At 32.9% G+C, this 13,898-nt stretch overlaps 1 protein-coding gene across 2 annotated transcripts; it reads left to right on the forward strand.

The window, feature by feature from the left end:
• The first annotated feature begins 3,976 nt into the window (after positions 1-3,976).
• On the forward strand, positions 3,977-11,824 carry LOC132051558 (probable LRR receptor-like serine/threonine-protein kinase At5g10290). 2 transcript variants are annotated; one of them, XM_059442695.1, is made up of 12 exons: positions 3,977-4,182; positions 5,272-5,423; positions 5,611-5,743; positions 5,886-5,957; positions 6,794-6,937; positions 7,031-7,102; positions 7,270-7,335; positions 7,450-7,514; positions 8,704-8,847; positions 9,084-9,425; positions 10,178-10,572; positions 11,307-11,824. In XM_059442695.1, the coding sequence occupies exons 2-12, from the start codon at positions 5,357-5,359 to the stop codon at positions 11,619-11,621; spliced, it is 1,815 nt and encodes a 604-aa protein (XP_059298678.1). In that variant the 5' UTR covers positions 3,977-4,182; positions 5,272-5,356; the 3' UTR covers positions 11,622-11,824. The 2 variants fall into 2 exon arrangements, with proteins under 2 accessions (XP_059298678.1, XP_059298679.1); XM_059442696.1 differs by lacking the exon at positions 8,704-8,847.
• The last annotated feature ends 2,074 nt before the right edge of the window (positions 11,825-13,898 follow it).

Consider the following 13,898-nt stretch of genomic DNA (forward strand, 5'->3'; position numbering starts at 1 on the left):
ACATTACTAAAAATATATGTCCACATTACTTGTTCATTTACAAAACCAAGATAAAATTAATTAAATCTTTCTCATTTTATCCTCTCCGTCCCATATTACTTTCTATTCTCATGTATACACGTATGCACTTCAATTTTAATTCTCTAACACATTTATTTCCTCCATACACTTATATTTGTTGACTTTTGACTTTCCAAGTTCTTTAAGAATTAATAAATGAAGTACTCCCTCCGTCTCATATTACTTGGCCACATTATTAAACTATTTTTTTATCCCACGTAGACATATGTTTTAGTACTGAATATTTATTCTCTCCTCATGTATACACGTATGCACTTCAATTTTAATTCTCCAACACATATTTATTTCCTCCGTGCACTTTTACTTATTCATGAATGAAGTACTCAACATTACTAAAAATATATGTCCAAATTACTTATTCATTTACAAAACCAAAATAAAATTAATTAAATCTTTCCCATCTTATCCTCTCCGTCCAATATTACTTGGCCAATTTACTAAAAATATATGTCTAAATTACTTGTTCATTTACAAAACCAAGATAAAATTAATTAAATCTTTCTCATCTTACCCTTAGTAATAAATGTTCTTGAAAGTAGTCAATTTTGATTAGAAAATATTTATTGGAGAGGGATAGGGGTAAGATAGTAAAATATATCTTTTATTTATAATTTCTTAAGGGGCGTGCAAAAGGGAAAGTGACAAGTAATATGGGACGGAGGGAGCATATATTTTACCATAATATTCATATTTATTGGTGTAAGTCTCAATGGCCTTGGAAAATGATTTGAAAATGAGTAATTAATGTGAGCGTAAATTTAATAATAAGAACAAAAATTTCTTTCTTTTGATATATTAACGTGGACAAGTAAAAGTAAACAGAGGGAGTGACTTTTATTCCCGTTTTTCTTCTTTGTCAATACTTTAAACGTGAAGAGAGGGTGAACAAAAGCAATGCAAATTTGTACCAAAAGTTATATAAATTGTACACTTTAACCAACTACTTTTTTATCCTACTTGGACATATGTCATTGAGTATTTATTCTCTTCTCATGTATACACGTATGCACTTCAATTTTAATTCTCCTATAATTCCATCATATGTTTTTAATTTTTAAACTCTATTTTTTAATTATAACTAAAGTGATAGTACATAAAATACATTTTGTATATGTTGTTATATATAATAACAATTAGAATGTTTTTAGAAGTTATTTTCAAAATACAAATCTTAAAGACTAACTAATTAAAGTGAATAGACATGTGTGGCCCGTGCATCGCACGGGCGTGTATTGCTAGTAAAAAGAGAAGAGCTCTTATATCATGAATTTATTTGAAAATAAAAAGAAATTCTTCTTTAGCTTTCAAATATTTTTATATTAAGATTTAATTTTTAGCAGTTCGTAGAAAATGTCAAACTACTCCTTCAATAACTTAATGTCACAAAAAGCGAGAAGAAATAAAAAGTAATTATAAATTTAATTTTAATGTTAGTATTAAGCACGGGCAGACACTAGTGTACATATAGAGACGAATTTTTTCGAAACTCAAATTAAGGTAGATTCACATTTTTTTAAGATCTTATTGGTGAAATTGTTTTAAAGAAAGACGGATGTACAAGTTTTATATACGTAGTCAAAAAGATTGTCAAAGAAGTATGTTGATTGTTTCACAATGCACTGTCATGTCATTATGCTATTCACCTGTAAGAAGAAAGAGGAACAGTTGGAATTTGTTATTCCTACCTAAACTTAAAAAAGAGACAAAAGAGCAATATCATTGACAATATAATACTAATAAGCAGGCTATTTTGACCGTCGCACATTTCACTTGCTTTCGATAATTTTATCGGTTGGGGAAAATGTAGGATACTAGTTCTAGGCTCTAGCAGTATATTTTTCTGTCAGGTAATGTTATCTTCTTGTTGTAGGAATAAAGAAGCTGGAAATAGTGCAATTTTATATTGACAATTATGTTAATCCTTGTTTTGTTAGGCAAGCACTTTCCTAATGATTCATCTTCTCTTTTAGTGGCCATGCTTGACATGCTTCATGCTTTTCTAAAACTAATCTTGTCTTAAAATATAATCAATCCAGTATAATGAGCTTTTTTATGTTCTCAAAATACAAAGATTTGATTCTTACGAAAATTCTTCATTATTCACTTTTCTCCTACACCTGTTCTCCAATTTTTGTGAATTGTCTTGGGATTTAGTGCAAGGCAATGTGTCATCTCATTTGGGATAAAGTAAGTCTAACACCTTGATGTTATAAATTGACCATCTTTATTATGACTTCTCAATCTTTAATTATATTCGGAATTTGTTATATTCTACTCCCCCGTCTCAAAGTAATTGTCCTGTTTCGCTTTTCAATGGGCAATTTAACTAATTTTTGAAGTTAAGTTTAGGGTTGGGCGTTCGGTCAGTTCGGTTCGGTTTCACAAATTCGGTTCGATTTTTTGGTTTTCGGTTTCCGGTTTGTAAAAAATGGGAACCGAAACCGAACTGAAATAACTTTGGTTCAATTCGGTTTTTGCAATTTCGGTTCAGTTTATTCGGTCAGTTTCTTCGGTTTAGATATGGATGACGTAGTTAAGCATCAAGCCTATAATTCAACATTCCAGAAAATCCTAGTAGAGCTCGGTGTGAGATAGTAGAAGTGTTGACTGTATAATAATCACTTCATCAGCCAAAACACAAATTAATGCAGTGGCAGAACTTTTCGCCACATTTCACTTAAGTCTCCTCTATTACTAGTATTTCTTGTTTATCAGCCAATATCTTCTCTACAATCCAAGAGATATGACAGAGGGAATGGAGATTATAAGTAGTTCCTACTTGTCAAACTTTTTTGTATCACATCTTCCTACGACTAACCAAGAAGAGTTTTTTATTCACAATTTGCAATGTTAATATTACTAAGATAACACCCATTGTCACAAGCAAATATGCTAATGGGTTTTCTAAGATACATTGTAGAGGAAATTTATTAAAAATCTACAAGGAATTGTACAAGGAATAGATAATATATGTTTCAAGAAAAAAGTGGCTTGTTAAAATTCAATTTTTCGGTTTAACCAAATTAAATTTTGCATAAACTGAAAACCGAACCGAATTGTTGAAATCTTATAAATTTAAACCGGACCGAATAAACCGAAAAATCGAAACCGAAATTAACTTCGGTTCGATTCGGTCGGTTTTTTCGGTTTGAACCATATTATGCCCAACCCTAGTTAAATTAGATTAGATCAACTCAAAATTTTACAACTAAAACTTACATATTCAAAAACTGTATAAAAATTACTCCAAGTTGTAACTTTTCTCATATCAATTTGATTAAAAAATAAATTAAAATGTTAGTTAAAAGTCACATAATTTGACTTCGGAGAAGCCGAACATGCCAATTGATATGGAACGGAGGGAGTAACTTAAATTTCTTAAGTAACAGGAGTAGCAAAGGTGTTTATTCCTTAAACAAACATTGGATACCTTTACGAAAAAAATTCAAAAATCTTCAACTCTTTTCTTCTTTCTTTTACTCCCGAAGCATTTTATATGACACTTCTTTTCTTTTAATCAGTTCAAAATGAATGACATTTTTTTATATTTAATAATAATTCAATTTTAAATTTACCTTTTAATCTTGAATAAAATATTTTTTAGCCACACAAATTTTTATGCCTTATTTTAGATCATAAATTTTTAAAGTGTTTCTTTATTTTTTAAACATGGTACATGGTGAAACATCCCAGTATAAAATGGGACGGAGGGAAGAACTGATTATCGGGTGGGACCCACATTGAAAATATTTGCAGTTAAATCATACATTTTCTCATTGTAATAATAACGTCAAAGACCTTTACAACTCATGCATCTTGAGAGCTCAAAAGAGAAACGCAACTCTGTGGGGTCCACTTCAAGTTTGACTATTCAGACACAAAAAAGAGAAGACATCTCATAATAATTGCAAAGAACACAGACAGAGCTTTTCTTTTTCTCTTTCACTTGTTCCTTAATTGTACCTCTGAGTATTATTATTACAGTGGAAGTGTATTAAGTGGCAAAAAGGAAGAAGAGAAGCTTCTTTGGATTCAAAGTACATATTCTGCTCTTTTTCTTTCACATTTTCAAAGACCTAAAGTTTGCTTCTTTCTTTAAAGGTACTTTCCCATTTCCTTTTTCATATTCCTCTTCTTTTTTTCTTCAAAAGCTTAGATTATTTTTTTTTAATCCGTTTACTTGTCTTGGATTTCTAAGAAATGCTGTTATCCATTCTTTTTTGTTAGGAAAAGTGAGTAATAGAATTCAAAACTTGTTCTTTTTTTTTTTTTGGGCGGTGTATTGGATTTAAAAGGGAGGTGGGTTCTGCTTGAAATTTTGTGGTTACGTTGTTTGTGAGTGTATGTGAATTTATTTATTTATTTATTTGCTGTTTTTAATGCCGTTGGTGAAGCTGAGTCAATTAATTCATAGCCTATGTTGTTTCATTTAAATTTCTTAAAGAACTCACTTTCTCTTACCAAGCGTTCTTTTGAAAAAAAAAAAAAATGGTGATCTAAAACACTTTTACCAATTGCCAAAGCTTTTATTAGGATTCATATCTCACTTGCTATTACTTTGAGGAAAGAAAGCCTTATGGAGCAGTATTTCCGTAGCTTCATCTTGATTAATTTGTAGCTCCTAGATATGTGTATTTATGAGTAAGTAAGGTAGTGCTTGTCACTGTGATAAATAATTTTCATGGGACGATTGGCATATCCTTTTTTTTTGGTTTTCCCACCCAATGTCCGTTATCCACATTGGGGCCCAACTAATTCGGATTCGCGTCGCGTAAGGCCCATTTAAGGGGGAAGTGCTCCCTAACAAGATTTTTTCGAACCCAAGACCTCCGGTTAAGGGTGGAAGGACCCTATCTATCCCACCATAACTGTTGTCGGTGATGATTGGCTTATCTAGTAGAACGGACAAATGTTTTGGATAGATTTTGTTGATTGAGAATTATATTAGGATCAAAAAACGTTTAGATGCTTTTTCAGTTTCTATTAAACTTTGATATGGTCATTGAGGATTCATATAGCCTATCCCAACTTGTCTAGGACTGAGGCGTAGTTGTTGTTATAATGGTCAAACAATGGTCATATCTTGGTTTGCGTTTTTCTGAAGATTCAGCTATTTTATATCTAGTTAGGTTTAAGTGTTGCCTTTCAGTTTTAACCAGTTTCCCCTTACTACCTTTATATGTTTTGTAGACGCCTTTTCATGGAAGATGGTATCTTATGTCACAGTGATACATTGGAACAAGAATACTTGACGTAAAGTTCAATATCCTAAAAGATGGAACTGTTCTTTGCAATTGTGATGTTAGCGTGTCTCCACTCATTTGTCTCACCTGATGGGCAAGGTATATGTTTCTTCCAGTTTTACTTCATCAAAACCAACTTTACTTTTAGCTATGCTTTTATCTACTGAAATGAATAAAGAGAATTCAGACGTGACTACTATATCTTGTTTCACCGGATGGGAAATGTTATCTTTGCTCCTAATAAAGTAGTGTGACATTCGGTTCTTTATAATCTGGCCCATTTTAGGAGATGCGCTGTTCGCATTGAGGAAATCACTAAATGCTTCAAGTGATCAACTTGCTGATTGGAACCAGAATCAAGTTAGTCCTTGCACTTGGTCCAAAATCACTTGTGATGATAAAGGCAATGTCGTCATGGTGTAAGTTCTATTGTTAGAGTTAGAATCACTATGTGCATTTAATATAATGTTACAGTTTTTATGTTCTAGAAAGGTTAATCTTTGGTTGGTCAACTTTGTTTCCTGTATGTGATTTTGATAGTTTCTGAATCTTTGTTTGCAGGTCATTATCAAGTATGGGATTCTCGGGCACTTTAACTCCCAGAATAGGTGTTCTAAAGAATGTGAATACATTGTACGTATCAAGTACTAGGGCTGAGTTATTGTTGACAGAATGTTGGCTTGAATGCTGAGCACATATAATTTTCTAGATGCTATTTATTGCTACTTTAAAAATGTTTTTTCTAAATATATTTGTTTGATGTCATGGTATTGCAAAAGAACAAAAATCCCTTCAAATCATCAGATTTTGGCTAAAATTTGAGAACATGATGAATAATAATTTCAAGGTAGCTTCACTTATCAGAAGGGAAAAAGAGAAAGACAAAGTACCTACATATTGTGGTGTTATCAATGGACTAGGAGAAATATTTGGCCATTTCACCGAGGAAACAGCTTTAAGAGAGGTGGGTGTTATATGAACTGATCTAGCAGGAAACAGCTTTAAGAGAGGTGGATGTTATATGAACTGATCTAGCAAAAGTACCTACACTTTGACTGCTGGTTCCTTTGGACAAGGGGCAACCTAATCATTTCACGAAGACAAGGAATGTGAACTATACAAAATTGATCCTCATTATCGGTGGCTTTATCTTTTCCTCTAAGGGGTCATTCTTCACATTGGTCTTTGCCCTTTGTCTACTTCTATGAGCCCTATTTTAGTATTTGACTTATATATTTCTTAAATTAATAATTTGAATGCATAAAGAAGTTGCAAGTTTCAAAAAAGATAATTTGAATGCATAACTATACGGAAGGGCACATTTTTCTTTGTTGTAGCTCTTGATGAATTTTGATTGGTGAATATGTTGTTGAGCTCAAAATTGTTAGATCCACGACTAAAAAACTTTGGGACGATTTCTTGTCTTCTGCTACTAACCTAGCTGACTATGTCGTATATACTCCCTGTAGCTCCTTGCAAGGAAATGGTATAACTGGTAAAATTCCCAAAGAGATAGGAAATTTAACAAGCTTGACAATGTTGGATTTAGAAAATAACTGTCTTTCCGGAGAAATACCAGCTTCGCTGGGCAATCTTAAAAAGCTTCAGTCTCTGTAAGTCATATTATTTCATTTAATTATTTCTGGATAGAACTTAGTTTACTTTGTCATTAGAATAGGTGTGAACTCTGTTGTTGCATTGAGCAGGTTTTTGAGTCGAAACAATCTCACAGGGACAATCCCTCAGTCGCTTTCGGGTCTTCCCAACTTGATGAACCTGTAAGTTATTTATCTTGCCTTTCCTTTATTCCATGTATAAATGACTTTTCTGAATAGGAGAATAGTACATTTATTTTTTTGTGATGTCAACTTCAGACTTCAGTGATCCTTAACCTGTTACCTGTATCATTCGATGTTTGACTTCATTCTCTGATTCCGCTTTGCAGTCAGCTTGGTTCCAATGGTCTTACTGGCCAAGTTCCTAAACAGTTGTTCCAAGTTCCAAAATACAAGTACGCAGTTATTACAGTTTTTACTTTGAACAACAGATCAACGCTGCTTAGTTTTTGCCTTATCTACTAATGCATAATCTTTAATGTTAGTTTAACTTAATTTGGTTATTCTAGTTTTACAGGTAATCGTTTGAATTGCGGCTTAAATCTCAGTCATCATTGTGAATCTTATAATGGAGGTAAGTTCTACTAGCAAATATGTGAATTTTGAACTGTGCATTTGACCTACTAGTCTTTCTTATAGAAGTTAGTTCTTCCGGAGATGCTCGTTAGTCAGATATATATGCTTTATGCTTCTGTGTACTCTGGAAGAATGAAAGTGATGTAGCTGAAAAATTAGTATTTTATTACCATTATCTTGATTTTATTTGTTATTTTACTATCTTTTAGCTAGAAAGGAGGCTTTATCTTTTAGTTTACTTTGTTAGAGGAAAACTTTTAGTATTTTCAAGCGATCTAGCTTGTTTGGGGTTTCATGTTCTATAAATAGGATAGTTATGTACTTTGTTGGAACGACACTTGATGAATAAACACTATTAATTTCCTTAATATATCATCTATGTTTTCTTGTTTCCTTTCCTTGCCATTCTCCTTTAGTCCCTTCTCCCATTTTTGGTGCTATTTACTCCTTGTATACAAGATAGGAATCAAGAATAAAGGTCTTAGTGTTGTTTAGAGTTATACTTGCCATTGGTTGTTGGATATGTTTGTCGTGTCGAATTGGGGGTTTATATTGGTTAATGGATGGAAGAATCAAGCACCTCGTGGTGCTGCCTTCACTAAAAAGATGAGTTTCTTTCCATTTTTACTAATCTTTGAGAGTTGTAACACTGTCTCACTTGTAGGTGTCAAGTATTTTCTCAACAGAGGGAAAATGACTTAGCTGAAAAATATAGCATTATTTACTACTTGGTTGTTGATTTATTGTCGTCATCTTTTGGTTAAAGTTGAGGTTCAATCTTTTTTTTAGAGATATATCATATTATAGTTATAGAGAATTTTAATAATATTAGGAGTTGTAACGATTAAAAAAGAGAATTTTGATAATCATAAGAGTTGTAGATATCAGGATTCCCTAATCTATAAAAGAGTCCACATGTACTTTGTTTGGAACAACATTTGATGAGTAAATATTAATGATCTCCTTACTAGATCTATCGTCTCCTTTTCCGCTCTTTATTTCCCTTAATCATCATGCTCATTCTTTCTCCTTTTGGTGCTACATCTCAGAAAGTTTCTAAATTTGATAAAGCTGTTGATTACCTATCCAATATAGTAATATCCTTTAGTGAGGGACAGTCTCTTTTAACATATGCACCTTGTTAAACTTCCTGGACAAGCCAAATTCTAAAGTTGAATTTCCTGCAGGTTCTGCTAGTAAACCAACGACTGGTCTCATAGTTGGTATTGCTGGGGGATTTCTTGGAATTCTCCTTCTTGGAGGATCTTTGTTATTGTTCTGGAGGAGAAGGCACAGAGGCTATAGACGTGAAGTATTTGTTGATGTTGTAGGTTTGTGTCACATATTTTTGACAATAATTTCATCAGTTTAATGTACTTGTTATCTGTGGTAAGGGAAGAAGGGTATTCTGGCCATCCATTATTATATCTTGTAGTAATTCCATCTTAAGTTAGTGAGCTTAATTCTTGCCCGCCAGTACTTAGTTTTCGTTTACCTTCAAGATGGATGTGTGCTTCTTTTGAGTATATTATGACATTATTTTTTGTGTTTTATTTGGCGGACTCAGGTGAAGTTGATCGACGAATTCCATTTGGTCAATTGAGGAGATTTTCGTGGAGGGAATTGCAGCTTGCTACTGATAACTTTAGTGAAAAGAATGTTCTTGGCCAGGGGGGTTTTGGCAAGGTCTATAAAGGAGTGCTCAATGACGGCATTAAAGTTGCTGTGAAACGATTAACTGATTATGAGAGTCCTGGGGGAGATGCTGCATTTCAGCGAGAAGTTGAGATGATAAGCGTGGCTGTTCATAGGAATCTCTTACGGCTTATAGGATTTTGCACCACACCGACCGAACGCCTGCTAGTATACCCATATATGCAGAATCTAAGTGTTGCTTATCGCCTACGAGGTATTGTTTCTTCATAGCAAAGCTTTTATTCATTGTACTTTCTTTTACATCTGAGCATGCTGTTTACCCCAACTCTGCCTGTTTCATCTAATCATTCGATCCTTTATTCGATAGATCTTACATCTTCTGCAGCGCATAATTTTGTTTTTGCCAGTTTGGTAGTAAACGATCACATGTCATTTCCCCCCTCTATCTATGAAGAAAGCGTGCATTTGTCCTTGTATGGTCTAAATTGACTATTAAAGTACAGTAGAACTGCTGATTCTAGTAAAAGAACTTGTACATGGCATCAAGTTCGAGGGACGTGCTTATAGAGATTAGTGTGTAGCTTAATTGGCAGAAGCATCTACCCTTTAGTTTGCATTCTCTTACCTTAGAATCTTGTTCTTTTGACTTTGAACAAAGTGTTGGAAGTTTAATGCCTTAGGGCTGCATCACCATGAATACAATTTGTGTGCTTCCTCTGGGGGAAAAACAAAGTTCTGAGCAGGTTCAAGCAGTTTACCGCAAAGGCACTGTAGAAGTATTTTCTGATATTTCATTAAAGGAGTTGGTCTGTGGACATTTCAATTTTCCTTGATCATCAAGAGCTATAGCCAAATCGTAGCTCATTAGTCATAATAGATGTATTTGAATTATGTTGGTATCACATACCATGATAAGAAAGGGATATGTGACTTTATAAATTGATTCTTGTGCAGTGTCTTTCTACCAAAAAGAGATTTGCCTCATTGATTGATTTTCACTTGCAGAACTTAAAACTGGGGAGGCTGTTTTGAATTGGCCAACTAGGAAGCGTGTGGCACTGGGTACTGCACGTGGACTTGAATACCTACATGAACACTGTAATCCAAAGATTATTCACCGTGATGTTAAAGCAGCTAATGTATTACTAGATGAAGATTTTGAAGCTGTAGTTGGTGATTTTGGCCTGGCAAAGCTAGTTGATGTTAAGAAGACCAATGTGACAACTCAAGTTCGTGGTACAATGGGCCATATAGCTCCTGAATACTTATCCACTGGCAAATCATCAGAAAAAACTGATGTTTTTGGCTATGGAATCATGCTTTTGGAAATTGTAACGGGCCAACGTGCAATAGACTTCTCACGCCTAGAAGAAGAAGATGATGTCTTGTTGCTTGACCATGTGAGTCCACATAACTCAATGATCTTCATATAATAGATATCAATTACTGCATTAAACTTTTTCATATGTCTTATCTCTACTGACCAAGACTTTTTTTTTCTCTGTATATTCTGTTGGGACAACTCGTTTGTCTTTGACGGAGACCCTCCCAAAAGATATAATTTCATTTCGTTTTCTTTTTATTGGTGAAGCTGTTAAAATCTTTCTTATTCTAATTGAAATGGCGCAAACGATTACTCCCTCCGTGTCAATTTAAGAATCTTAGATTGACTAGAAAGACGAAGTTTAAGAAATAAAGGGACTTTTGAATCTTGTGGTCCTAAACTAAAAATGTGTATAATGTACTAAAATGTCCTTCGAATCTTGTGGTTATAAACTTTCCATGTATAATGTTTGAATTGTCAACTTACTAAGTATAGAAAGAGGCACTCTTTTTGGGAAAAACCAAAAAAGAAGTAAGTCACTTAAATTGGGACGGAGGGAGTACTATTTTTCACGTGGCACCAGGATACAAATGCTTTGAATATGAGCTAGGTCTTATTACTTAAGCCTTTTTGGCAGAAGAAATATGACTCTATGCTAATTTCTTTTTCTTTTCAGAAGTGTGGATATGTCTCATATATGGACCTTGAGCCTCTCTTATAACTCTACTACATAATCTTTCTTTAACTTTAAGCTTCATAGGACCTTTATATAGTACTAGTTGCTAAAAGGACAGCATGTGTACCATGAAGGTGAAAAAACTGCAAAGGGAGAAAAGACTGGATGCAATTGTAGACGGGAATTTGAATAAGAACTACGAGATGGATGAAGTGGAGATGATGATTCAGGTGGCATTGCTGTGCACTCAGGCATCACCGGAGGACCGTCCAGCAATGTCGGAGGTGGTGAGGATGCTGGAAGGAGAAGGGCTTGCTGAGAGATGGGAAGAGTGGCAGCACGTTGAAGTCAACCGTAGGCAAGAATATGATAGACTTCAGAGACGATTTGATTGGGGAGAAGATTCTATCTTTAATCAGGATGCCATTGAGCTATCTGGTGGAAGATGATAGTCTCCTGATATACAGATAGATGCCTGGTTGCTAAATGGCCAGCAATCCATTTTTTTACCTTTTGTGTTGCTGATGCCATATCTTTTTCTCTTATTCAACATTATATTGCGTTTCTTATTTAATAATTGTTTTTTCTTATATGTTGGCTCTGTGCAGCGACATTCGAGTTTCAAAATGTATTTGACCTTTTATTTTTGTTCTCTTTTCTGTCGAACCCTCTCCTCTTTCTAGCCTACTACATGAGTCATGACGGTTGCATATCACTTTACTATTATATATAAGAGGGAATGTGAGGACTTTTGTAGTCCTCACAATAATTTTCCAAATTTTTAAAAACTTTTTCATTAATTACTTTTATGTCCTAATTTTATTTATTTAAGTCATTTTTTTTTTTTTTTGTTTTTAAAGCCTACTTTTCATTTATCGAAATTTTACTTTTGTCCTTACAATAATTTTCAAATTTTTTTAAAACTTTTTAATTAATTACTTTTAGGTCCTAATCTTATTTATTTATGTCATTTTTTTTGTTTTTGTTTTTAAAGTCTAATTTTCAAAAGCTATCGAACCTCCTACCTCATTTTTCACGTTCTTTGATTTTTCGATTGGTCTTTCGATATCCGCATTTGAGCCCAATTAATCCGTAGATAATTCGCACCGCATCGCGCCTTATTCGGGGGGAGCGCTTCCTCCAAAGATTTTTTTTCATATCCATGTTCGAACCCCTAATCCCTAATTAAGAGAGGAGCGACTCCATCTATCGTCGTACAAGTTAAATTATGTATCCGTCTTAAAAGTTCATTAACTATGTATAGATTATTTATTTAAATTAAATAACTTCAGAAAATTAGGATACATAAGTTATAATGTCAAATTCTGTTTCAAATTTGATTTGAATTAAATAATTTCATCAAAATGGAAGTTAAAATATTAAAGGAGTGGAATAAAAATTTTGCTTTTATATAACTACCCACTTGTGGACTACAATGGTATATGGTTGTTGTTGTTGTTATTATCGTACACACTCTTACTAACACAAATTATATTTCTTTAGTTAAAATATCTCGCTTTATATCTTGAGTAATAGTTTCTCACACATAACTAGTATATTTATTATATTATATGTACAAAGACAAGGGACACAAGTGGAAATTCACTGTTGTTGTACTTTATGAGTTATATTATGGCCGTTATATTATTGACAAAGAGATAAAATGTGGGTCCCCTTGTGGTATGTGGATGATGTTGATGGCTATTTTTTTTCCAGGCTCTTTGCTCCAGCTTTTTTTCCTTTCTTTGATAATAATTGCCAATTTGAGGACTTCTTAGTTATTAAATACCCAAAGAGGTATAAGAGTTGTGATATCAATTATTGCCTTCGAATTGTCTCAAAATAATTGTAATTTAGGAATTCAAGATTAAAGTTAATAATTGTTGTCAATCATGTTATTAAAATTTAAAAAGTAATTCTTTTTAATATTGCTCAATTCTAAAAAATCTAATAAATAAGGATAGCTTAGTAAATTATATTTTATTTTCTATTTTTCTTAATGGTGTGAAGAACTAAAGCTACCTTTTAAAACCCGTAAAAGTTTAAATAAAGTCTGAATTTTCAGTTGATGTACTTTTTATATCATAATTTTGGTGTGAATTTGAATATGAATTTCTTGATATTCTTACATAAATTTACCTATTAAAAACGGAACCATAAAACACTACAATTTTTATATTTAACATTATTTGAAAAACATTGCGAGTGTAAAAGATAATATAATTTAACTATGTGAATTGTAATAACACCGAACAAATTGTAAAAGGGAAGTGAACCTTTCTAACTCTTTTTTCAAATATTGAAGTATTTGTGCGTGTAATAGGTTACTCTACATCTTATAGTAGAAGTTTAGGACAAAGCCGTTAGATTAAACATTAACCTTTAACTCATCATTCATTGTTTAGTCATACCACGGCGTGTGAAGTTCACATGATATATTTTCCTTATAGGTTATTCATAAGAAATTTAATAAACACGCATTAAATGATATTAGATCGTTTAATAGGTATAAGCCTCATCTGAAGTGTGTACATATAAATTTGGCTATTGGAACATGATATTCTCAAAACTTTCTGTAAAATGAAAACAACAAGAGCTTTTATGCTATACATACATTTGAAAAATAAAAAGAAAGTCTATAACAAGAAAAATGTTCTTGTTTTAACTTTCAAGTACTTTTGATTGATATAGCATGTTAGAAGTCTTTAGAAAATATTATAGTACTT

The sequence above is a fragment of the Lycium ferocissimum genome, chromosome 4 (assembly GCF_029784015.1).
Source record: "Lycium ferocissimum isolate CSIRO_LF1 chromosome 4, AGI_CSIRO_Lferr_CH_V1, whole genome shotgun sequence".
In the NCBI taxonomy this organism is placed as follows: Eukaryota; Viridiplantae; Streptophyta; class Magnoliopsida; order Solanales; family Solanaceae; genus Lycium; species Lycium ferocissimum.

Bases quoted from the DNA above. Each gene is read 5' to 3' on its own strand.
- LOC132051558 (XM_059442695.1), top strand. From the start codon at position 5,357: ATGGAACTGTTCTTTGCAATTGTGATGTTAGCGTGTCTCCACTCATTT. The intron at 5,424-5,610 runs GTATATGTTTCT...GGCCCATTTTAG, and splicing joins TGTCTCACCTGATGGGCAAG to GAGATGCGCTGTTCGCATTG. The intron at 7,515-8,703 runs GTAAGTTCTACT...AATTTCCTGCAG, and splicing joins TTGTGAATCTTATAATGGAG to GTTCTGCTAGTAAACCAACG.